The sequence below is a fragment of the Manihot esculenta genome, chromosome 2 (assembly GCF_001659605.2).
Source record: "Manihot esculenta cultivar AM560-2 chromosome 2, M.esculenta_v8, whole genome shotgun sequence".
NCBI classification, from domain to species: domain Eukaryota; kingdom Viridiplantae; phylum Streptophyta; class Magnoliopsida; order Malpighiales; family Euphorbiaceae; genus Manihot; species Manihot esculenta.
This window is the reverse complement of record NC_035162.2, coordinates 5,603,077-5,628,583: the sequence shown is the minus strand read 5'-3', so window position 1 is coordinate 5,628,583 and position 25,507 is coordinate 5,603,077. Positions and strand designations below refer to the sequence as shown.

At 35.4% G+C, this 25,507-nt stretch overlaps 4 protein-coding genes and 1 long non-coding RNA gene across 7 annotated transcripts; 4 read left to right on the top strand and 1 right to left on the bottom strand.

Moving 5' to 3' along the window:
- Positions 1-1,192: 1,192 nt before the first annotated feature.
- Positions 1,193-5,955, top strand: LOC110607605. Of its 2 annotated transcripts, none has more exons than XM_021746750.2 (8): positions 1,193-1,584; positions 2,459-2,844; positions 3,846-3,917; positions 4,021-4,088; positions 4,198-4,348; positions 4,777-4,857; positions 4,958-5,047; positions 5,437-5,955. In XM_021746750.2, the coding sequence occupies exons 2-8, from the start codon at positions 2,590-2,592 to the stop codon at positions 5,521-5,523; spliced, it is 804 nt and encodes a 267-aa protein (XP_021602442.1). In that variant the 5' UTR covers positions 1,193-1,584; positions 2,459-2,589; the 3' UTR covers positions 5,524-5,955. The 2 variants fall into 2 exon arrangements, with proteins under 2 accessions (XP_021602442.1, XP_043808492.1); XM_043952557.1 differs by lacking the exon at positions 1,193-1,584 and adding an exon at positions 1,989-2,364.
- Positions 5,956-12,367: 6,412 nt separating this feature from the next.
- Positions 12,368-15,678, top strand: LOC110605374. 2 transcript variants are annotated; one of them, XM_021743912.2, is made up of 7 exons: positions 12,368-12,527; positions 12,914-13,012; positions 13,126-13,188; positions 13,278-13,325; positions 13,442-13,498; positions 15,250-15,316; positions 15,445-15,678. In XM_021743912.2, exons 2-7 carry the CDS (start codon positions 12,923-12,925, stop codon positions 15,486-15,488), a joined length of 369 nt encoding a protein of 122 aa, XP_021599604.1. In that variant the 5' UTR covers positions 12,368-12,527; positions 12,914-12,922; the 3' UTR covers positions 15,489-15,678. The 2 variants fall into 2 exon arrangements, with proteins under 2 accessions (XP_021599604.1, XP_021599615.1); XM_021743923.2 differs by having other exon boundaries at positions 12,369-12,527; positions 15,250-15,307.
- Positions 15,679-15,937: 259 nt separating this feature from the next.
- On the top strand, positions 15,938-17,502 carry LOC110608596. The gene is made up of 2 exons (XM_021747864.2): positions 15,938-17,062; positions 17,180-17,502. The coding sequence occupies exons 1-2, from the start codon at positions 16,957-16,959 to the stop codon at positions 17,458-17,460; spliced, it is 387 nt and encodes a 128-aa protein (XP_021603556.1). The 5' UTR covers positions 15,938-16,956; the 3' UTR covers positions 17,461-17,502.
- A 1,379-nt stretch (positions 17,503-18,881) lies between these two features.
- On the top strand, positions 18,882-19,954 carry LOC110610092. Its single transcript, XM_021749961.2, has 2 exons — positions 18,882-19,313; positions 19,439-19,954. The coding sequence occupies exons 1-2, from the start codon at positions 19,205-19,207 to the stop codon at positions 19,705-19,707; spliced, it is 378 nt and encodes a 125-aa protein (XP_021605653.1). The 5' UTR covers positions 18,882-19,204; the 3' UTR covers positions 19,708-19,954.
- A 1,112-nt stretch (positions 19,955-21,066) lies between these two features.
- Positions 21,067-22,152, bottom strand: LOC122722008. Its single transcript, XR_006348863.1, has 2 exons — positions 21,757-22,152; positions 21,067-21,354 (listed from the first exon to the last, which is right to left on the bottom strand). It is a non-coding gene; the product is annotated as an uncharacterized LOC122722008 (long non-coding RNA).
- Between the last annotated feature and the right edge of the window lie 3,355 nt (positions 22,153-25,507).

Sequence of the window (25,507 nt, the reverse complement as noted above, 5' to 3'; positions counted from 1 at the left end):
AAAACTCAATTTAATAAAAAATTCATCTTAACGGAACACATTTTTAAAATAAATTAAATTAAAACTTTCATAAAATTTTGATTTAATTGTGTTAAATGGATTTTTCTTTTTTGGATGCAATTGGAGTTGCATTGAAATAATTTAATAGGCCATCGTTAACAAAAACAAAACCCAATGCAAAAAATCAAACTCAAATTTCAATAAAATATAGAAACTCAACCCAGGAAGAATAAATCACCCAAAAAAACCATTTAAAACCCAACTCAAACTAAACCAGCTCCAAGTCAAGCTGTGAACAACGTAAATGACAGACCTAATCGACCGAGGCTTTGCACCTTACCGACTCGCAACACCACTAACCGTTCCACAACTCATAGCACAGCCAATGGCACCGCCTAACATATAGCCAGGCCAACGACTACACCAACAACAATAAGAAAGCAATGAGGGCATTGGCTAGATTAAAAAGACAACAACCACCACAAGACATGATATGAAGCAACAAATAGAAGGAATTTATAGCCATAGAAGGAATTGAGAGCCATTTGACAACCATGAACCCAAACATGCAGTAGCGCCACCATTAAATCAACGACTGCAAATCTAAAAACAAACATGATTTCGTTGTTAATTACTGTTGATGTCACTGCTCCGCTGAATTTCACTAGCCAAAATAAATTAAAAATCACAAATAAATAAAATAAAAATAAAATATAATCAAAATTCAAAAAGAAAAATTTCCTCCTAATAAAATTTAAAGACAAAATAATAAAATCGAACACTCACACTCCGAAAATAAAGGATCACAATGTCGGATGCAGACCGCTATAAACTTTCTCTTATCTTCAAATTAGTCTATAAAATATTTATTAAATAAATTTAAAATAAACTAAAATTCAAACTCAATTTCATTATTTTTTATAATATATATTTTTTAATTTTTTGACTTCAATAAGAACGAAAATGAAAAGGACATTTTCGGACATATAGAAAATAAAAATATGATACAATTGCGATAGATGTGTTAAAATTTTATTTTTATTTTTATAAAAGAATGGAATTCTAATATGGATTTAACATGTTTAAAATGAAAAACTATAATTACAATTAGAATTGCATTATTATAATTTTAGATTTTTAATTATGAGTCTTACAAAAAGCCGATGTTTTTCTAGAGAAAGAGACATGATCGTCAGAATGCCCATGTCTCGCATCGAAAGGAGACTCACCGATACGTTGGATTATAACTCGACATATAATCCAACGATGAAAAAGAAGTAAACATAAAACAAGCTAAATAAACCAAAATAAAGAAGGGAATCTGGAATCGTGGCGGTCGTGGGTTTTTTTGCCGTTAGAATCTCTAACCTTTCCCTCGCCATTCCCCCACTTTCCCATATATCAACTCAGAAAGGAAGAGAAATTTTTTATTTGATTAAAAATGTGTAGATTTTGAGGTACGAGTAAAATGGATTTGTGACGTCAACAGCGACGACACTCAATCTCTTGCTTCTTCTCCAGAAACAAACGCAAGGAAGAAAGGAAAAGATTGTTGCTTTCTTCTTTTCCAGAAATCCCATTCTTGTAAGCGTCTCTCCCTTTCTCATCTTAAATAGCTTTATGCGTTAATTCGTCTTGTTTACTTTCGGGATTGTAATTGTCAAGGTGATAGTTTTTTTTCTTTTTTTTTTTTTTTTCCAGTTTTTTCAACATTCCTCTCTTCCCATCTATGTCTCTGCGTTTTTAAAGCTAACCGCAGTCGTCTATCTGATTTGGGTCATTTTTTTCCCATCTTTATTGCTGGTCTTCATTTTGATGCATCTGTATTAATATGGGTTTCAATTATTTCCTCTGTCTAACGTCTATGCATGCACAAGTATTGTTTGTATTGTGCGTTCAATTTTGATGTGCATTGTTATATTTTTTGTTCTTTTTGTTCATTTGTGCCTTTTGCTTTCTGGGTTTTCTTCTTTGAAAGTAAATCTATCATATCTTTCCATTTGTCGATAAAGGTGTAGCTATTTCCTCTTTATCTCTTTGTTGTTTGGCTTTGTATGTATAATTTATCTTTTGCTATCATGTGGTTATTTGGCTTTGATGCTGTTGAGAATTATACTTTTGACTAGTGACCATAACTCCTTTTTCTGAGGTCTCCATTGTGTTTCATTGTTAGCATGTGACATAGTTTTCTAGTCTAGGTTAGGTGCTTTTCACATTTCATATTCCTACACTGTTCAATTACTCATAAAACAAGAGAAAGGCACAGTAAATATTGTTCTGAAATGTTTGTTTGTATACCTATGATTTTCTTTCAGAAACTAAGGCAAATGCTAGAAATGGGTTGCAGATTATTTTTTTTGAACAGTTATAGATATTTCATCAATTTTCTTTCTTTGATTATTATGTTGTTTTACTGTTTATAACTTTAAAGCTTACGTGGATTTTAACTGCAATGCAGGGATTTTTCCAGTAATTATTTTCTTGGTCTTTGGTGAAGGAGAAGAGATTGTACATATGGTTGGCTTGGATATCAGTATCTGTTCTGTTTTCATACTTTTCTAAACCCATTTATATTATGCAACTTGAAGGATGGGAGATCATTTTGTGTTACTGGTAGATCGGTTGCTAACTGAATCCACCCTTGAAGCTGCTATTGAGAGCAGAAACCGCTGGCAGCAAGCCACTCCATCAGCAAGCCAAGTTAACATCACTGAATTTTCACCCCAGGGGATGGATTTAGATTTTAGGTCATCTTCAAGAAAATTGGTAGAGTGTAGGATTTGTCATGATGAGGACGAAGACTCAAATATGGAGGTACCATGCTCTTGTTGTGGAAGCTTGAAGGTCAGTTGTAGTTTAATTGGCACAGCTGATTATTATTTAGAAATTGTACTGTTTTCATTAAGAGTCAAGATACCTGTTATGGTTTGTGGTTTTGTAATTTTTTTAAATAGTTTTGGTCCTTTGATAATATCCCCAAATACCTAAAATTAAGTGCTGCAATGCAATCTGGTCAACAGATTGATGAATAATGCAATTAAGAAAAGATTGGGTGGAGGGGGACTACAGGCAGAAGAATTGGTGGTAGGGACCAGGGCTGGACAGTAGTGATAGAAGTGAAGTTAGGTAGTAAAGTAACTATGGTGATCATGATCACTAAGATTTTGGTGCATAATGGCATTTCATTTCTAAAATAATGGTGATTACACAAAATGTGATGGGCACTATAACACTATTTATTTTTTATGCATCATGTCAAATGTATCCTAAGTAAAAAAGGTGGCAATTCTTTGTTGCTAGGAAGTCTTAGATAAAATAGATTAGCCTGCTTGGCACTGGAATAAGCATTGTGTTAATTATAAATTCGGGTGGAGTATGCTGCATATGAAAACCATATTTGAATGATATTCCAATGGGTTGCTGAATTTGGTCTGAACATGCCATGTAAATAGAAGGCTTGATGAATTCTCCTCCCCAAAAGTGAACCATGGAGGTCATTTTGCCTTGCTCTCTCTCTCTTTCACTTTGAAGGGAGATGACGAGTAAGAGATTGATGAGTAACTAAAGCTTGAGTAAGATACACTGTTATGCTACAGAAGAAGATGAGCTGCAATAAATATCTTAGTCTAAGATCACATTCCTTTATTTATAAAACTGTGCAAATCCCTAACTGGAACTCACATGAAGTGTTTTGATGATAGTTTGTATTTTTGCCTGATATGCCTAAACAAATGGACGGAGGTGATGGTTAAAACTGTAGTCCTCTTTTGCAAATTAAAGATTTGCTGCTGATTTCAGATAGTTACGATGTGGTCACTAGTTTCTATTACTTTTATGTGTTGCAGTATGCTCACCGCAAGTGTGTACAGAGGTGGTGCAATGAGAAGGGTGATACTGTCTGTGAGATCTGTCACCAGGTGTACCTTAATTTTATATACTATTATATATTCTCTTATTTCTATGTTGTCTTCCTATTAATTGAAATAAGGCTTGTGTACCTCAAAATTTGCAAAATTGCAGCAATTTAAGCCAGGTTATACAGCACCACCTCCTTTGTTTCATTATGGTGGCGTTCCTATGAACTTCAGGTATGTATTCTTGAGTGTGTATGCTCTCCCACCTTTGAGATACCTTATTGATGTAGTGATCTCTATTTTTCTCTTTACTCATTTGATAAAATAACTGCATCTATTTCAGGGGAAATTGGGAGATAACCAGAAGGGACTTAAATAATCCTGGATTTATAGCAATGGTTACCACAGACCATGAATTTATAGATTCTGACTTTGATGAGTATTCAGCTCCCTCTCCCAGAAGCCTGATGTGCTGTCGGATTGTTGCTATTATTGTACAGCTCTTTCTCTTTCTCACACTCTCACTATCTGCGCATGGGCCAGCACACACATTACTTAGTCATACTGGATGAATTGTTTTTTACAAATAAACAATTGAGATCAAATTTAGATCCTTCGGCATTCTTAGCTTGGACAAAACTTTCCCCAAAGCCTACGCATCCAATCAATGATTTTGCTAAATAATCAAGCAGGTTATCACAAATATGCAACCAACGAAACACAGAGTTCTTCAATACGTGTGAGAGGGCAAGAAAGTAGATACTAGTATGATCCTCAAATAGTGTATAGAAGGGCTAAAGCATCTAACTCTTGACATTATCATTGTTGGAATTGTGTATGACCATGTTTTATATTTGTTTATTGACAATTGGACGTCTGGTGTTCCTACAACAAAGTTATATATACTTATATTGGTATGCAGTTTATGATTCTTCTGGTCTTACGCCATACTCTTCCAATCATTATTAGTGGAGCTGGAGATTACTCATCTACAATGTTCATGGTGAGGCAGCGGCTACATTATCTGTTCTTTTCATAAAATGACTAAATTCTGTTTAGGAAACACTGCAGAATAAATATCTGAAGACACCTTTTGCATGCAGTTACTGATATTGAGGACCATTGGGATTCTTCTGCCCATTTATGTTATGGTCAAGGCCTTCACAGCTATCCAGCATCGCCGTCAACAGCAGGTCAGTGATGGTTCATTTTTTCTAAATTTTTGAATAAATATTGCTTAATTAAGCTGTTGTCTTACATAGTAAAGCTCCCAAATTAGCATTATTCTGCTGACATTCTAAGTCCTGACAGTGCTTGCCATGTCTTGTATGTCTTTCAAACTGTTTGAGGCAGTTCGAAATGCCTGCCTGATTTCTTAGTACTATACCTGTTCAGCAATGAAACTAAAAAGTATAAAGTGGCTCATCCAATCATACATCTATCACTTACCAAACTTCCTGAATTGGGCAAATCTTGAATTTGATTCCATATGCTGTGATGATTCAAGAAAGCCGTGCAGTTTATCCTTCATTCAAAATTCTACGCATTAACCATTTTTGTTTTCTGTTATCCAACACACTAGCATCCACGATTCTCGCTTGCTGCATCAGATGAAGAAAATGAGTTGCCACAGCTTCAGCCTCAGTCGCGGTTTATTCACGTTCAGTGAATAAACCGCAAAGTGTACAAGATGAGGGAATCAACTTTCAGTTCTTGCAGTTTCCATTTGCTGCTGAAGAAAGCTGCTGCATTATCACCATACCAAGTGAGCAGACTTGCTTTAATGTGGCAAAAATCAACAGGAATTTATGTTGCAGTAAAATCAGCATATCATCATCCGAGTATGAAAAGTATGTACAGATAGTTTAGGCAGTAAATGGAAACTGCTGCTTATGAGAAGTGGAGGGCAGAAATGAAGAAAGAATAGGATGTTTATTGTCAGAAGATGAATTGAAACATGTCAACTTACATATATAGTTCATATGATGGGGAGTGTTTTCTGTCTTAAATGTGTCAATGTCAGCTTTTATATAAAGTAATCATCATATTGTATCTCTACAAATCAGTGATTTTAATTTAATTTTAGTGATTTTTTTTACAATCTTTTAATTTTAAATTGGAGGATAATAACTTTTTTGTATTTAAAAGGGTAAAATTTTTAGTAATAATATTTAAAATAACTATGTGATGAATTTGTAAAATTTTGTGAAATTTAATTATAAATATTTTATATTTACTTAAAAAATTGAACTTCAGTTACAAAAATTTAATTTAATATAATTGATTATAATTAAATTAATTATCATCCAATTTAATAAAATGTAAAATAATTACATAATTAACATAACAATTTCGAATTATTTCTCGCAAATAAGACTCTTTTTTTTCCCCTTATATTTTGAATTAAAATTTAAATTTATAATTGATTTAAAGTAATTAAATAAGCAGAAGAATTAATAGCTCTAGAACTTTTGCCGATTGTGATTCCACCGGAATGTCAGATTCCGGCAATGAGGGTATGGAAGAGGATGATCTTTTGCAACATAATGGCCGTAGGAAGCGTAAAGATGGTGAAGGAGGTTTCTCTTTAGAAGAACAAGACGGTAGACAGTTTGAGTCTGTTGGACAACCGTCTCCAATGGGTCCTTCGTTTAGGGATATGCTAGTCAATGGGAGTCCTAATAACGAGACTGTGATTGCTGACACAGTTGAAGTGAATGATGAGGAGTCGTATGAGCTTTCTGATGGGGAAGAGGATGAGGAGGATGAAAAGTGCCCTAATATTAAACTTACTAAAATTGAGAAATCTCGTTATTGTAAACCATGGAAGAACTCCTTGATTATCAAGCTGATTGGAAGATCAATAGGGTATGCCTATTTATCGCGAAGGGTGAAGGAACTCTGGAAACCTAAATCCCCTATTGACTTAATTGCTCTGGACAACGATTTTTTCCTTGCTCGATTTAATAGTAGGGAAGATTTTGATTTTGCACTGGAGGGTGGACCATGGATTATAGCTGATCATTATTTGTCAGTTCGCCAATGGTGCCCGGATTTTGATCCATTTAATGTTTCCTTGGAACGCTTGGCAGTTTGGGTTCGATTTCCATGCCTTCCAATTGAATATTTTAATGAGGATTTTCTTATGCGATTGGGGAGGAAGATAGGAGATCCTATCAGAGTGGATAATAACACTAGCCGAGTGACAAGAGGGCATTTTGCGAGATTATGTGTTGAAGTTGATGTTACGAAGCCTCTTTTGTCGAAATTCAAGCTGAACCGGAGAGTTCGACGTATTGAATATGAGGGGTTGCATATGGTTTGTTTTTCATGTGGAATTTTTGGGCATATGAAGGATAATTGTCCTTCGTTGCGGAAAGAGTTGCAGCCAGAGAATGTAGAGAATGTGCCTAATTTGGTTCATAGTAACCCTGCTCCTAAGGTGGCTCAGTTACCCGAGAATCAGGTGGTTAATCCAGCTGTTTTAGATGATTTTGGTGATTGGATGCTGGTTAAGAAAGATAGAAGACGTAATCAACGTCCTCAGGAAAAACCTGTATTTAAATTTGGGTCAGGTGATCATGGTCCGAGGGAGTCAAACAAGGGTAAATCAACGATGAAGGCCAATAATAACCCCTTTAGTTCTCTAGTTATTCTCCAGGATTCTGAGACTCATATAGAACATAATGCGACTCCACCAGTGGTACAAGATTTTCGTCCTGTCTTGGGCAAGAAAAAGCTACGGGATTCTAAAGGGAAGGGTCAAGTGGTTTCTACTGTGACAAGAGAGGAGACTCCCAATATTGCTTTAGATTCCTATGTGAGATCTAATGGGCCTGCTGTGCAAAGTTCAGTTCTAAAAATTAGAGGGGTTTCGAGTGGATCAGGGGGATCTTCTAGAAAAGCTGCTGCACAAGATGACCATGTAGTTGTTCAAGGGAATAATAGAACGAATCAGTCAAAGACTTGGGTTGTTTCTAACTCGAAATTGGTGGGACTTGCAAATTTAGAAACAGAATTGGATAGGAATAAACATGATAATTTTAATGATCCGTCATTTCCTCATCCAACCCGTCCCAATATCCCAGCAGCTAATGGAGATGGTAATCAGGATATGAATCTTGATGATGATGCGATGATAATTGTTGCTCAGACTTCCTTGAATGAATTTCAGAATAGTGGTTTAATTGGTAAGATGCCTTCTAATGAGGGGTCTTACTAGATTTTTCGTTCTATTATAGGTTCAGTCATCCTCGTGGCTTTCTTTTCTCTCTTATTTTTAATGATTATTGGAGTTTGGAATTGTCAGGGTGCTGCTTCTTCTAATTTTCTGAGAGCTTTTAAGGAATACAATCGTATCTATAAGCCTCAGATTTTTTGTTTGGTTGAGCCTCGAATTTCTGGCCATTCAGCTGATAATGTTTGTAAACAGCTAGGTTATGATAATTGGGTTCGTGTCGAGACTTTTGGTTTCAGTGGAGGCATCTGGATTTTATGGTCAGAAATATTTTTTAAGTTAACGCTTGTGTCGACAGATCCGCAATTTATTACATGCAATGTGTTACTTGATAATGGGGACTCGTGGTTAGTGAGTTTTGTGTATGCCAGCCCTGACATTAGTTTACGAAGACGTTTGTGGCATTCGGTTCTGGGTTTCAATGGAAGTGAGAAAAGTTGGTTACTGTTGGGAGATTTTAATTCTTTTACAAGCGAGAATGAACAAACCGGCTATGTTAATGTTCACAGTATTGGGGCTAGTGATTTTCGGCAATGGATTTTTGATAACTCACTTATTGATTTGGGTTTTGAAGGTACCCCTTTTACTTGGAGTAAGGGTGGTATTAATTCTTCTTATAAAGCTGCTCGATTAGACCGTTGCTTGTGTACTGAGATTTGGCGCATGACATTTTCTAGAGCTACAGTTATTCATGCTCCAAAGTTGCATTCTGATCATTGTCCTATTTTTATGAATTGCTTTGGAGTTACAAATTCTTCTGTTCGTCGTTTTCATTTTCAAGCGGCTTGGACAGCTCACAAAGATTTTGTTGATGTTGTTTCCCGTGGTTGGAAGCAAAATACTTCTTTATTTGATAATTTGAAATCAACCAAAGACTCATTAAGCCAATGGAACCGATCTGAGTTTGGGAATATTTTTCATAATAAGCAGAGGTTGATCCGTCGAATTGATGGTGTTCAAAAAAGCTTAGCTATCCGGCGAACGAGAGGTTTAGTGAAGCTGGAATTTAATCTGAGACGACAGCTTGAAGATGTTTTGAAGCAGGAAGAATTATACTGGTTTCAACAATCTAGGGAGGAATGGATTGTTTCTGGTGAGAGAAATACAAGGTTTTATCATCTTTCTACCGTGATTAAACGCAAGAAGCAGCAAATTCTCAAGCTGAGAAATGGGAACAATGTGTGGATTGAAGATTCTAGTCAACTTAAAGAGCTTGCTAGCGGTTACTATCAGGAGCTGTATTCGAAAGATTTGGCGGTTGACTGCAGCCATTTTGTTAGACCTGATGGGCCTGCTCTTTCTTCTTCTCAACGGTTGCTTCTGGATCGTCCTTTTTCTCATGATGAAGTATATGATGCTTTGCGCCTTATGTCTCCTTACAAGGCTCCAGGACCCGATGGTCTACAAGCAGTTTTCTTTCAGAAATCTTGGTCTGCGGTAGGTTCACAGGTTTCAGCGTTTATTATTGAGGTCTTGGGCGGGAGGGAGTTTCCAGAGGAAGTTAATGAAACGGTGCTGACTCTTATTCCTAAAATTGCTTGTCCAGAATTTATTTCTCAGTTCAGACCAATTAGCTTATGTAACGTGATCTATAAGCTTGTTACAAAAGTGTTGATTAACAGATTGAAAGATGTTTTGAGCTCTCTCATTGGATTGGAACAAAGTAGCTTCGTTCCTGGCCGACAAATTATTGATAACATTGTGGTGTTTCAAGAAGTTTTGCACACTATGAGAACGTCTAAGCGGTCAGGGGGTTTTATGGCGATTAAAATTGATCTTGAAAAGGCTTATGATAGACTAGATTGGGATTTTATTCAGTGGGTGTTGGGTTCTTACCACTTTTCCGATGCTTGGATTTCTAATATTATGAATTGTGTTAGAACATCTTCTATGTCAGTGTTATGGAATGGTGAGAAGTTAGAATCTTTTAAACCGACTCGTGGTGTGCGACAAGGCGATCCAATGTCTTCATATCTTTTTGTTATGTGTATTGAACAACTTTCGAGAATGTTTAAACAGCTTGTTCGTCAAGGCAAATGGAAGCCGATTCCTATCTCGAGTAATGGTCCGATGATTTCTCATCTTATGTTCGCGGATGATATGGTTTTGTTCGCAGAAGCTTCTGTGGAACAGTTGGATTTGATTTTATCATGTTTGGATGACTTTGCTAAGGCTTCCGGGCAGAAAGTGAATTTAGCTAAGTCTTCTCTTTACTTGTCGCCTTTTGTTGATAGTGATTTGGCGTCACTTTTGTCTTCAAGGTCAGGTATTCCTTTGACTGCTGATTTGGGAAAATACTTGGGTGTGCCATCTATTCATGGGAGGATTTCAGTCTCAACATATAGTAGTATTTTGGATAAAATGAGAGGCAGACTTGATGGCTGGAAGGCGAGAGCTCTATCAAAAGCTGGACGAATAACGTTAGTTCAATCAGTTCTTAATGCTATTCCTGTTTTTGTGATGCAGAGTGCTCTTTTACCGATATCGCTTTGCAATGAAATAGAGAAAATATGCAGGAACTTTATTTGGCATGGGAAGGATATGAAGCCAGCTGTACATCTGATTAATTGGGATACAATGTCCTTGCCGAAGCGGTTAGGTGGTCTTGGCATCAGAAATATGCGACAAATGAATCAGGCTCTATTAGGGAAGTTGTGTTGGCGAGCTTACAAGAATCCGCAAGCTTTGTGGGTTAGGTGCCTTTTCAATAAATATGAGTCGGGTTTTGTTCATTGGGAAGTCGCTAAGCGAGCTAATGGTTCAGTCAATTGGAAATCTTTTTGTTATGGTTTGGAGCTACTTCGAAAAGGGATAGTTGTAGATGTGAATAATGGGATGCACACTAGATTTTGGCTGGATGATTGGCTTCCGGTTGGGCCTCTTTGGAATTTTGCACTTAAACCGTTGATTGAGTTGAATATGCAGGTTTGTGTTCGATATTTCTGGGTTCCTAATGTAGGCTGGAATTGGGACATTTTAAATTCTCTTCTTCCTACTGATGTCCTTTTATATTTCCAATCAATTACTTTAGTTGATGATATGTCGTGTTTGGATGGTTTTGCGTGGAAGCATTCTTCTTCTGGCTTATATACAGTTAAGTCAGGGTTTGATACGTTTTATTCAGAAGTGTCAGGATCTAATATGGATTGGCAAGGGCTGTGGAAGGTTAGGGTGCCACAGCGAATTCAAGTGTTTTTGTGGGAAGTGGCACATGAGAAAATCATGGTTAATGTTCAACGCCGAAAGCGAGAATTTATTGATTATGATTTATGTCCTCTTTGTGGAGTTGCAAGTGAATCTGTTTTGCATGCTCTACGAGATTGCCAACATGTGAAACAAATTTGGAATTCCCTTTTACCTACCAATTTCGTTTCTCCATTTTTTGATATTTTGAATGTGCCTTTATGGCTATCTGCTAATATAGAAAAAGTAGGGTTATTGGCTAATGGAATACCATGGGATGTGCTTTTTAGTTCGGCTGTTTGGTGGTTATGGAAGCGAAGAAACTTGTTGGTTTTTAATGAGAATAATGACCAGGATACTATTGATGCGTCCTTTATTCAGCTTCGAGCAAAAGAATATATTCATGCATGGAGGTTTTCGATGCAGGCTGGGTCTGGACCGAGAGGCCGGTCTTTGAAGTATGTTGGGTGGAAGCCGCCAGAAACAGGCTGGGTGGTAGTGAATTCCGATGGTAGTGCATTGTTGTCAGCAGGAAGGGCAAGTTGTGCAGGTTGTTTTCGAAACAATGAAGGTAGATGGCTTTTGGGCTTTCAACGGTTTTTGGGCAATTGTGGAGCAATGGAAGCTGAGCTATGGGGAATATATTATGCTTTAGTATTAGCATGGGATTCAGGGTGGAAGAAGATTGAAGTTCAAACGGATTCTCAACTCGCGTTAGATTTACTTGCAGGTAGAGGTTCAGGAGTTTTTAGAGTTGCTAATTTGGTGAGGAATTGTCGTGATCTTATCAATAGAAGCTGGGAAGTCAAGATTGTAAAAATTTACAGGGAAGCAAATGCGGTAGCGGATCGTTTGACTAGTTTAACCATTGGTGATGATTTTAATTTGAAAATTCATCAATGGCCTCCTGTTACTATTAAATTTTTACTGGATGCTGATAGGTTGGGGCTTTCATGGCCTAGATTAATAAAATAAGGGCTCTATCCCTCTTTTTCTAAAAAAAAAAAAAAATAAGCAGAAGAATTACGGCATTCATTCATCCAACGTCATCAAGCACCAGCACTATGTTTCTATCATAGTCCTTGTTGTAGGCGACTTTTTCTCGATTCATCAGATTCAGAAATTTCAGATCATCACCATTCACCTCTAATCTCATAGCTTTTTAATTTATATCTGAAAAAGGTTCCCTCAATTAGTCAAAAATACCTCTCTCTCCGGATTTTGCTTTCTTTCTTTGGGAACTTTGATCCGAGGTACGGAGCTATGCTGTATTCGATCTCGTTCACTGAATCTGTTCCGTTCTATCCATATCTTCATTTTTTCCCCTTTTTTTAATCTCTCTCTTTTTACATAATCCGCTTATATATCATGTTTCGATAGAGGAATTTTGCTGTTTATTTTTATTTAGATCTAGCAGAATCTTAGCGCTTGAAAGTGAATTTAAGAAAATTCGATAGTAATTGCATATGAAAATGGCTAATTAATCAAGTCAGTTATGGATTTTGTCTTCTGGGATAATAGAAGGAAATATTTATGGCAGGAATTTAATTTGCTAAGCTTCCATTATTATTGTCATTATAGTTTGTTTGTTCATATGGTAACGAATTTAAATTACTTGTTTTGGATGGAAATGCTGTAGAAGGACATAATGTCAGAGATGGAGGGTGTCAAAGAGCAAGAGCAGGTTGATGGAAATGTCCCCGAGGATAAAAGTTCCATGTCCTCATCTAAACAGGAGGTTCTGATTTATTTAAGCATGATATTGATTTTATTCAAGACCTAGAATTAAATGCTAGGAAGTTTCCCTATCTCACTCTTCTAGCTTCTTTTGTTTTTGGGTGTTTTGTGTAGGAAGAAGTTGTAAAGAAAAAATATGGAGGAATCATGCCCAAGAAGCCACCACTCATTTCTAAGGTGATTTCTTGTTAGCATTCGCTACGACTTATATATTGAGGCTTGGCAGCTGTACTAGTTTCCAACTTAAGTTTTCATTTTGGTGTCAGGACCATGAACGGGCTTATTTTGATTCTGCAGATTGGGCACTTGGAAAGGTATTACTATTGATCTGTTATTTACTTTAGATAGAAAAGTTGGTGGAACTTCTAATTAGATGGTTACCTAATATCGTTTATCTGTATGTGTGCATTTTTTTTCCCGACATTAACAGCAAGGTGGTGTTGAGAAACCCAAAGGACCTCTGGAAGCTCTTCGGCCAAAATTACAGGTACCATTTAAAATCTCATTTCCAGTTCCTTCTTTTCTCTGCAGTTCTTATCGAGCTTTCTGAATTTCATTGTTATAGGCCCAGCCATTATTTTATTATCATTTGTCAATGTTACTATAGCTCTGGTTAGTAGTATATGCTGAAAGTCTTTTACCTAAAAGTGTATTATTATTTATAATTGCATAAAGGAAGAAAAAGGACTAATCTTCACTAGAGTTATGGGAGACAAATTTCCAACAATTCAAAGAAAACCCAAAGAGAAATGGGGAAAAGAAAAAGAAGCTCTAATGTCCCCAAAACTTGGAAAGGTTTCAGGTTCAAAAGAAGCTGAAAATGAAGAGATGAATGTATTAGAATTCTGGTTTTAGAATTCGTCAAGTTCCCCGTTTGTCTGACTGCTCTTGTTCCTTTATAGTGGACAAGTTGGGACACTCCTTAATCCTCCACCGAATTTGATTGTTGCTTCTAAACTTAACACTCTTCACGACACATTGATCACTGTGCTTGGCATTGGCAATTTAAATAAAATAGCAAAGCAGCATGTTAGAGGTTTTGCTTATATCACGACAGGCAATGAACCAGGTGTATTAAAATCCGAATCAGACCACTTTCTAAGTCACCTGTATTTGATACTGTTTTGTAACTAGGCTACTGCCTTCATTTCAAGCTGGTAAAATGGTAGAGCTATGGAGTGAAGCTAGAGGGGGAAATTTTGTGTTCTTAGGAAGAGGAGAATTCATTAATGATATTAAGTCTTGTTTAAGATATCTATTTCTTGTTTATGAAAAGATGTGTAGAATCTGATGATTATGAGGGAATTAATGTCTACTCAGAATATATGCCTACTTTGCCCTAAATGTTAATGAGTAAGGCTATACATTACATAGCCTCAAGCCAGTTCAAATCTGTGGCCTCTAGCCATTATATTCTAAAGCCAAATCTTAAGACCTAATAAACTTCAATAGAAGTCGCCTGTTCTTTTATGTTTCTCTTAAACATTATGTTTAACCTAATGTTGCCCAAAAAAAAAGAAGCAAATATTGCTCTATAGAAGGTTGTTTGCTACTGTGATTCAAGACTGAAAGAGGATGTTAGAACTACTCATCTTAATTTTTTTAGAAGCATTGTACATATTGAATTATTTAGAATGTGATAGAAGAATACAGGAAGTTTCTTCAATCCTTGGTGTAGATGTTTGAGCCTGAGCAGATAATTTTGTCTAAGCTTGCCATTTTATCTATTCACTGTTTTGCTTAATTCCTGGTTGGACTGGGAAGAATGTTCTTGTTTGATGTTGGATGTATGTGCTCCACTGCTACTTGTTTGATTCGGAAAGCAGCAGGATGAACCTGAATGATGTGAGGTTTAAAAGCAACATGTTTATACTGAGTTGAATTTTTTTTTTTTTTTGTTATTATTAGTTTTTCACTAGTTCTTAAGGCCTTGAATTCATCTCTAGCTTGCATTGGAAGTTCTTTCTACATGGCATTTTTTTTTTCATACTGGCCATGGACAAACACTAACCGCTTTAATTTACAGTTTGAGGTCTTTAGTCCTATATGCTAATTCTTTTGCTGGCCTGAAAATAAGACATGGTTGGGAGGTTACCTGTTCAATCATTCCCCTAGACCCTTCACATGAAGTGTTATTGATGCAATAGGATTTTGTTGCTAATCTCTTGCATAGTTGTGAATCATATTCTACATTTTCTGTGTGCTTATTTCCCCCTTTTTTGGTATGTTTTCTTTTAGCCTACACAACAGCAGACACGATACCGGAAGTCTCCCTATGCCCCATCAGATGGTGAAGGTATGCCAGGTCATTGTTGCTCGACTCAAAATTGTTTGTAATGTGCATGTGATCAAGCTTTGTGTTTTTTCTTTTTTTTTTTTTTTTTTTTTTTTTCGGTTAGGAAATAATGGAAAATTATCTTCGTCGTGATGCAGATACAGGAAGCTCACCACGGGATGATGCACCTGCAAATGAATGAGAATTTGTTGTTGGCCTTTTGATCGAGTGAGGAATTCTGATTGTTATTCACCTTAATAGGCAACGAGTAATTTTCTGTTATTTCGGAAGAATAAAGTCTGGATATTGCTGAAAATACAAAATGACACATTTCATTAGTTGAGTGTACAATTTATGTAACGGTTAGTTCATATTACTTGATTCAAAAACAACTTTCAGTCCCCTGAAATACAGCTAGGCTAGCTACAGTGATGTTCTCCATGATTAGAGAATCGATTACTAGAGGAACAATGGACACGATTTTCCTTGGAACCTCAATATCGCTGAGGCTGCTAATCCATCGTTGCATTGGCATTTTGCATTTGCTGGAAGAAGTGTATTATCCAAGTCGGGACTGCACGTCCTGTTATTTTTGAATCAAGTGAAAAATGATAAAAATTGTTTAGTTTAATTTAACCGGACTATTACGCCTTTGATAGACAATAACATTTTCTTTCCTTTCCTTATCCGCTTTTTATGTATACAATGAGTTTTTCTCACCCTTCCTTCGGTAATATAAATGCAATAAAATTCAAAATTCTCGCAATAAATCTGTCATTTCCACTCAAATGATCGTCTATTTTCCACAAACACACACAAAAAAGGAGCAAACTGGTATATCTGTATAGCACCTGTATTTCGGAGCCTCCAACATTTGCAGGATTTATCTCCAGTTGAGCTTGCAGATGGTTGGACAATGGCGCGTTCTCGACGCACAGTTTTCTTGCAACTTCATTTGGAATGGGAGGAGAGAGGAATATTAAACTTCACATTTTTATAACATCAACGTCATCCAAATTCTTAACTCCACCTGTAAAACCAATTTTTTTTTTTTTTTTTTAATGAGGATGCACCTGTAAAATCAACGTTGTAAGCCTTCTTATTTTTATCTAATAACCTATCATATCATGTTAGCCTCTCTGTATCATATCAAATCTCTTTATTCCCTCTAATAAAAATAAATAATCTATTCATATTAAATCCATCCTTGAACGGAAAATCAAAAAACCAAAGTAATTCTTTACCATTTTGATTCAATAAAAATTAACCCCAAAAGAACTCAGTACAAAAATACATTCTCAAAACATTTATGGGTTCAAATTAATTAACTTTATTGTTTACTCTATCATGGGCAGACTGGAAATTAGATCAGACGACATCAAATCAAATTCAATTAAAAATGGTGACTAAAAATTGTCGCGATGCAATTATCTCCTCTGCTAATCGCCGTCGTTATTGTTAATTGATCTTTCCTTTGGATTTTATGACTCCAATCGTATTTTATTCTTTGGAAATGGAGTAAACTTCTACGTTGTACTATTTAAATATTTCCTGTTTGATGACCTCAGAACGTTAATCTCCTCTACATGTAGGAATCCTATGGTAATGAGGCTATTCTTTTCTTAAATCTCAAAAGGAGGTTACCCTATTTCTATTATTGAAGCTTAAGCATGGCTTCCTGTCTACCTTCATCATATGCTTCTCTAATCAAGCCATCTCTCAAGCAGGCTTTTCGTCTCGACCTCAAAGTTCAAGCTCGAAGCAAGAGATATGGAGGTATATATACATATAGATAATTTAAAATTGTATGATAAGTAGAAGGAGATATTACAAGTCTATTAATTTAAGCTATTTGTACAAGTAATAATAATCTTATTGTCTTTGGGTTGGCAGTAAAAGCAAGTAACATGGTGGATGCAGATATGAGAGTTCTCAGACTGAGGATAAAGGAGATCAGAAGAAAGGAAAGGATTGAGAGATGTTGCAGATGCAAACATGGATGGAATTATGAACCATCTGGGTTCAATTCGAAAATTGTAAAAAAGGAGAAGGACTTGTTAGGATATTTTGAGCTTGCAGGTCTTATAGGTGTCACTTTTGGCATTACCTGCCTCACTGGGGCAATTTTCCTTTCTTTGGTTTCTCTTGTAGTTCATTTGAATTTATATCAGTAACTGAAACTCGTAGTTAAAAAATCATTCTTTTTTAGGCAGAATTAAAATGGATAATTTTTATTTAGAATCGATTCATTATAAATTTAATACATAAATATGTAAGTCTTAAATTTATAGTAAATCAGATTTAAATGAGTTTTTTTAATTAATTAATTGAAAATTTTTACAGCTGAGAAATAAATTTAATTGCTAATATTGCCTTTGGTAAATATTAGTTCAAATTCTTGAGTTGATGGAAAGATTAGTCGCCATTCACCAATCAGCCTCTAGAGAGTAGGCATCTATTACTACTAGTTCCTTTGCTCCAACTTGCTTTGTGTCCTTTTCTTTTAAGAAAAAAATGTGAATTTATTTTACAGTTGCTTCATGATTCATATATTTTTATATAAAAAAAATTAATTAGCATTTCATATCAAATACTTTATTTTTGTTTGAAAGCATCACAAACAAATGCCAAATTGGAAAAATTTGAAGACAATTGTGTCCTATCTAGTGTCATAGTTCTTTAAATAATTTTATACAATTTCAATGCTTGAATAAATTAAATTGCAGGAAAAAAAAGCACATGTACATTATTAGTTTGATTTTTAAAAAATATAAATTATTTTAAATCAAATTGAATTGACCACTCTAATTATTATTAAAAGTAGAGCCAAAGAGTTTGAAAGCTAACTAATTAATAGTTAATCCATATGCTTAATTACTCCACATATCTAATATTTTTCATCTGGATAATAATATAATTTTTAATGATTTTAAAAAATTGATCACAAATGGGAGATATGCATAAACATTAAAGAAAAAGAATATAATAAACATTTTAAATAATAAATTTAATTACAAAAATATTATTTGAATAATAAGTTGCCAGATCATTAAAATTTGGACAACAATGATACTATAAATATATTTAAAAAGAATAATAAAAGAATTAAACACTTATTACAATGTCTAGCTATTGTATATAATTATAAAATTTTCTTATTTCGATTCATTTATTATAAAATTAAGATATAAACTTTTTTTTTTTTGAAATGGGGAATTAAGATATAAACTTGTGATTTTATTTATTTTATATGTAAATTATATAATGCATAGTGTCTAAAAACAAAACTCTCCACTAATTTTATAGCAATGTTTTTCATGGGAAATTATCATATTTGGAGAAATTGACTTAGCTCTTTGTATATATAATTTTTTTTAAAAAAAAAAACTTTTTGATCTCATTTCTTTTATCAATTTAATTAAATAAAAATAAAATAAAAAACTAATATAATTATGTTAAAATGTAACTGTCATGGTTGAAATCCATAATAAACATGAAACAAGTCAGTGTAGAAAAGGCTCAAATTGAAATCAACTTTTTTATTTTTTGAAAATGAATAAAATTTACATATAAAGAAGAAGTTGAAATTTTCTTCTCAAAGAAGAAATGGCAGTTTTCTTGCTCCCGTATAAGACCAAAGTTTGTTTATTTATTATTTGGACTTACTTGCATAGATTTTTGCTCAGCAGCTTAGGTAGCCTCTCTCTCTCTATGTATATATATATATATACACACTTGTCTTCAACTAGAGATTGTCAAACAAAAAGCAGGGTATCGGAAAATAAGCTGATTTGCAGTACATTCAGATCGCTTACATTACATGATAATCAAATAAACTTGTTGAAAGGAGAGAAACCCATCTCATCAAAATCAATTCCATCTCGTGGGTTGGCTTCTTACTGACAATATATAATCATAATGGCTTCGTTTCTACCTTCCTGCGCAATTCGGATCAAGCCTGCATCTTCAAAGCTGATCAGCACTCGTCAGCCCTTGCAAGTTAGAGCCCAGAGCTTTAAAGATGAAGGTACGTAACCCTGCAGCCACATGGCTATACGTATACATATGCATGTTGTGTGTGTTCTATATTTATATATATACATACAACGGACATGTATGGTGGGTTACAGGTTCTTAAGTTTTCTTGTTTAGGGATTTCGAGTGACATGGTTGAAGCGAATCTGAGGGTTCTGAGAGAGAGGATACAGGAAGTTAAAACGAAGGAAAGATTTGAGAGGTGTTGCAGATGTGAATATGGATGGAATTATTCAACTGTGTATAATCACAAGCACAAGAAACAAGTGGGTTTATCTCAGGTTTTTGATCTTGTTGTATTGGTTTTCAGAACTATTGGTTTCACCTGTGTTAGTGGTACTTTGATTCTTCTTCTTGTTTCTCTCATAGTTCATTTGAATCAATGATGATGATGATTACTTGTACAATTTATTAATTCCAATTGTATAGATCATCACAGCTTGAACTACTTTGATTTTCAAGTTTGTAACTTAGAAGCTTATAATTAATTAATTGATTATTTAATTTAATGCATTTATGGCTGAAAAAAAAAAGAAGAAAAAGCTTATTGTGGTTTGCCAAATGTAAAGAAAAGGGTGAGGCTGTAATCCAGCGGTTGGTTTGCCAATTCTTTAAGCAAAGGAAAGCTTTCAAATTCCCAGATGAGAACAAATTATGGCAAGTGGGTATTTATCATTCTCTTAATCATTTCTTTTAAATTACTTGTAACTAGTATTCCTACAATAATCTCATATATATATAACTGAGGTATATAAAGAATCTAACCATAAAAATTATGTTTCATATTAATTATACTGAAATTTATATACAAGTTGGCATAATTAATTAAAAGTTTCAAGCATGTTCAGTATTCGGTCGGTTCGGTTTAAAATCGAACCGAACTGAATAAACTGAAAATTGAAGTCTTGATATTTATAAAAATCAAACCGAATTGATTTTGATTAGAAATCGAATTGAATCAAAGCAGTCTGATTTAATTCGATTTGATTAGTTTGAAATAATAAATTTTTTATTTTTTATCCTTTATTTTTAGTATTTTAAAATTTAATTAGAATATTTTAACTTTAATATGATCTAATCTTTTTATATTATTGAAAATAATATACTATCGATTCGATTTTTTTTTATCAAAATTGAGTCAATAAATAACTAAAATTTTTAAAATTAAAAATCAAATCGAACTAAAATGAATAAAAAATTAAATTAAAATTTTAAATTAATTCAATTTGATCGATTTTTTCAATTTCAACCGAATACTCCCAAATACGTGTAATTTATTCAAAACCTTTGAGGAAAAGAATTCAAAATTTAATTTGCCTCGATATTTTTTTTTTTAAAGTTTTTTATATTATATGCATTTTTACAGCTGGATGAATAGAATCATGATGTATTGCATTAGTACTTAATTAGCTAGTTTGTACTTAATTAATTTATTGATCCTATAATTAGCCGCCAGTGAATTTGTTGGCGACCCCCTATTTAGCCGCCTTAGTCAATTTTTTAAACTACAATATACTAAGACATTTTCAAATTTCAGGTTCCTGACCAATTCAAATAACAACTAGTTTTCAAGAATTTAATTATTTTGAATGGAAAATGTTAGGATGGAGGTGTATTTTGTTTGATGTTGTGGGCTAATTTGACCTAATATTAGCCGTTAATTAAAGAATGGTTACTAATTAAATAAACAAAGTTGTCATTATAATCATAATTAGTTGTCTTCTTATACATTTCCGTCAACACAAAAAAAAAAAAAACTATGTATTCAACGGATGCCTAATGCATAAGCGGATACATTTACCATCTTCAAAGCATTAGACAACCTGAGCACACGAACTAATATTCATCTCTCCAAAGGAATGCCACGGTAGCAACCGTGAACCCATGGATCCAACGAACATGAACCTGTGATATGTTTGAACATGATTGAGACACCGGAATGCAGGAGGATCTCCATGTACTCGGCCCTCCTGAGTCTAGTTGAAAATTTCCAATTCTATAAGCAGTTCATCCTTCTTGCATGATGTAATCACCTAAAATTGTCGGGACAATATTCCTAGTTACCTTTTTCTAGGACTATCAGGAAATGCAAACCAATAGTATCTAAAGATCCTTTATCCATCTTTCTAATTTTGTTTTGAGATCATCATCAACCTAAAGACCAAATGCAAGTGCCAAGATAAATTCTAAACAAACATTATGCGGAAAGTAGTTGATTGAAACAATTACTTGTGTCAATTATTAGACAGTATGAGCATAGATCCTTAAACCATTCAAAACTCATTAAGAAGTCAGTTTATAAATTCAATTAGCAGCAAACTGAAAAGCAGGTGGTAAGACAATAGTCTGAACAGAATAAATGTTCAATTCCAACTTCTGCAACAGTTTTGGGAGAAAAATAATGAACTTTGAAATATAATTATAGCAAGGGTTACCTAAATCTAGAACACGGAAATTGGAGGAGAGAGCTTTCTGTAGTTCTCTTCTTCAGTTGGTTAGTCCCTCGCATGATCACATCCAGCTCTCAAGTAAATGGCATGTTTTTGGTGATTCCCTCCCTAGCTATGTACTGTGCAGTCGACGACTCCATCATCTAAACATAGTTTGATTACTCGTACTTCCATGCATTGAGATGGTAAATAACAAGGAGAACAGAGAATTTGCATCTGGTCTTCGGCCAGAAAGATAGTTCATTGTGTAAGTCAGCTTCACTCAAGTGTTTAAGCTGACCAAATTTTGTAATTCAATATTCTTTTCTTGCAGATTTCTCTGCAATTTCTAATCCTGAAGAAGACTATCTATCTACGGTGACCTAAGGGATCTCAGGAGACAACATGCTAAAAGGGCACTTTTTTCCCAATTTAGGGGTGAGAGGTTTTAAATTTATGAATTAGGGGTTGGGGAGAAAATATTTGTGGATTTGGGATTGGAGCGCCAGATGGTAGCCGAAAAATGAGTTTGGCGCCTGTTTAACCAGTGCCAGATACTTTTTTTAAAAAAAAAAAATTTCTGGTTTAGTGCCATTAAAGTGGTGCCAGTCAATGATTTAATTTTTTTATTTTTTTAATTATTAATATATTATAATAAAATATTTATATTATATTAATTTAAAAATATTATTTATATTCTATTTTTATAATAATAAATATTTTTTATAATTTTAATATAATAATATTTAATAGATTTTATTATTAATATTTAAATAAAAAATTACTAATATCATATAATTTTAGAATTATAAAATTGATATTATGTTTTGATTAGATATATAAAAATAATTCAATCATACTGTATACATTTGTCCAGTGATAAAATTTTTTATTAGTTTAATAGATTAATATAGTAATTGTAACGACCCGAAAATCGGACCGCTACCGGCGCTAGGATCCGGGTCGACTTAAGGCCGCCGGGACCCGTAGCAAGCCAAACATACATATTGTGAACTTGCTTAATCCCATACATGATCAACAACATAAAAAAAAATAAAACTTTTCTTTCATTCATGTCTCATACACCAAACTCAACCTGCACATGCACTGAACATAGCCATAATCATAAATTTAATCCCTCTGTGGGATCTCATCAATGCCCCCAATGGGTGGCATAACATGTGTTGAGTTGGTTTACATAAGCAGTATAAAACATCTAAGATCATGTATAAAAAAGGGATTACTATATCCATAGGGTCAAGCACAACTTCTAAACCTCAATCTCATCATCAACATATACTTGACATAACTATTCATAACTTTTACATCATCTTACAATTTATCATGTCCACTTTCTAACTATTACAAACAAGACTTTACTCTTCTTGACTTCTCTGTCTAGCCCGTACCTGCAATCCTGGGGGATTAGGGAAAAGGGGTGAGCTACTAGAGCCCAGTGAGCAGAATAATAAAGCATTTGAAACATATGATAACATGAAATGCATCACATCACAGCTAATCACATCAAGGATGAATTTGTCACCAATAGTCCTCTACATGTTCCAACTGTGCCAGGGGCGTAGAATGGGCCTCACTGGTCTTTCTCTTACATAATCATAACATAGCATGACATAACATTCCATAATGCCAGGGGCGTAGAATGGGCCTCACTGGTCTTTCTCTTACATAGTGCCAGGGGCGTAGAATGGGCCTCACTGGTGTCATACCCGGCTTGAGTCCGGCCTCGGAATTCCTGTCGTCTGGTGGAATCTCGAGCGTCGGAACCCTCGAGAAGGGTAAGACATATGTTTTCATGTGTGTTTTAAGAGTTTTGCATGTTTTCAAGTGTGAAAGGAAATGAGTTTTGAAAGAAAAGCAATAAGGGAGAAATGCAAAGGTTCGGCCGCCGAAGGTCACTTTCGGCCGCCGAACATTGCATAGTTTCGGATTCACGTTCGGCTGCCGAAGGTGGTCTGGCCAGCCACCTATTTAAGGGCCAAAGGTCGGTGGAAGGAGGATATTTCTCCTCCACTTGCAGCCAGAGGTGAGTTCCAGCCTCTCCCAAGTTGACTTTCATGTTTTTCATGTTTTTTACCAAATCTTTCAAGGGTTTTAAGAGTTTTGGTGTGTTTTGAAGGTTTTGAGCAAAAATAGCAAGTTTGGAAGTTTGGAGCTTTGGAAGAGGTGTTCTTCATATCTCCACGTTAGGATCACTTGATCTCTTGTTTGGAAGAGGTAAGTCAAGATCCAGAACCTCTTTTACTGATTTTTGAAGGTTTTATGGGAGTTGTAGGGATAGTATGCATGAATAGGGTTTTGGTTGAGGTTTTGCATGATTTTGTGTTTAAGCATGTTAAAGTGTTGTTTGTAGGTTTCTTGGGGTGATAAGTGAGTTTTAGGCCCTTTTATGCATGTTTTATGGTATGTGCTAGTTGGGAGTAGTTGATATGCATGTTGGGTAAGTTTGGGGGAAAGGTTTGCATGAAACAGAGCAGAGTTCTGCCCAGCGAGCAAAACCAGGTTCGGCCGCTGAAGGAAGGTTCGGCCGCCGAACCCCTTGTGGAGGCAGTTTCGGCTGCCAAAGCTTGCCCCCGAAACTTGGGACTTTCGTCTCTGGAGGCAAGGTTCGGCCGCCGAAAGTGCCGCCGAAGGTTGAGTTTCGTCTCTGGACGAGACTTTCGGCCGCCGAAGGTGCCGCCGAACATGCATGAGTTTCGTCTCTGGAGAGGGGTTTCGGCCGCCGAAAGTGCCCCGTCCAGCTTTCTTTTGCATGTTTTATGTGATTGTTTGGGGATCTTCTAGAGGGTTTTTGGGGAGTTTCTGAGCGGCGTTTTTGAGTTAGTTTGGTCCCTCATTTGAGTCCACCTGTGTAGGTACGGACCAGAGGAACCCCAGAGAGCAGCAGTGAGCACTGTTTCCGAACCTGCCGAGTCAGCCAGAGGTGAGTGGAACTTCTCTTTTCAGAACTAAACTATTTTGAGCATATGTCATGCATCATAAGAGTATAGTAGGGTGTTTGCATTAGTTGCACGAAGTTGACGCATTGCATAAACGATGTGTATGAGGCTGTGGATAGACCAAGGCGACTCCAATAGCCCAAACTCTGTTATAAGACCTGGCCGGGCCAGGCAGCCATCTGTAGGTAAGACCTGACTAGATCAGGCAGCAGAGATAGTAAGACCTGGCTGGGCCAGGCAGGCAGAGTGGTAAGACCTGGCCGGGCCAGGCAGATTGAGGTTGTAAGACCTGGCTAGGCCAGGCATCCTTTGAGTGGGATTGTTGGTGGTCATGTCTATCCCTGAGATGATGTGATGTAGTGCATTCCATGAGATCATGTTTTCAACTTATGGTTTATATAGTTTTGCTCATTGGGCTTGTATAGCTCATCCCTCTCCCCTATCCCCCAGGTTTGCAGGTTCAGAGTCCAAAGGGAGTCCAGCAGGGTTTGCAAGAAGCAGAGTTATATAATAGCTAGTGTGGATATGTACATGTAAAGAGATAATGTATAGTGTGTAGCTTTGTGCTTGACTTAAAAGAGTTGTAATCCCTTGTTGTAGACACATGATCAGTTTATGTATGTTTTCTTTTATTGGTATGAATATGAGAAAACCAGGCTTAACATTATGAGTTGATAGACCAGAAATAGTGCATGCACAGGTTAAGCCCTGGAGAAAAGAAAAGTTTTAATGAGTTGACAGAAAATGTATGATCATGTATGGGATTTCACAGGTACACAGACAGTATAGCAGGCTTACTA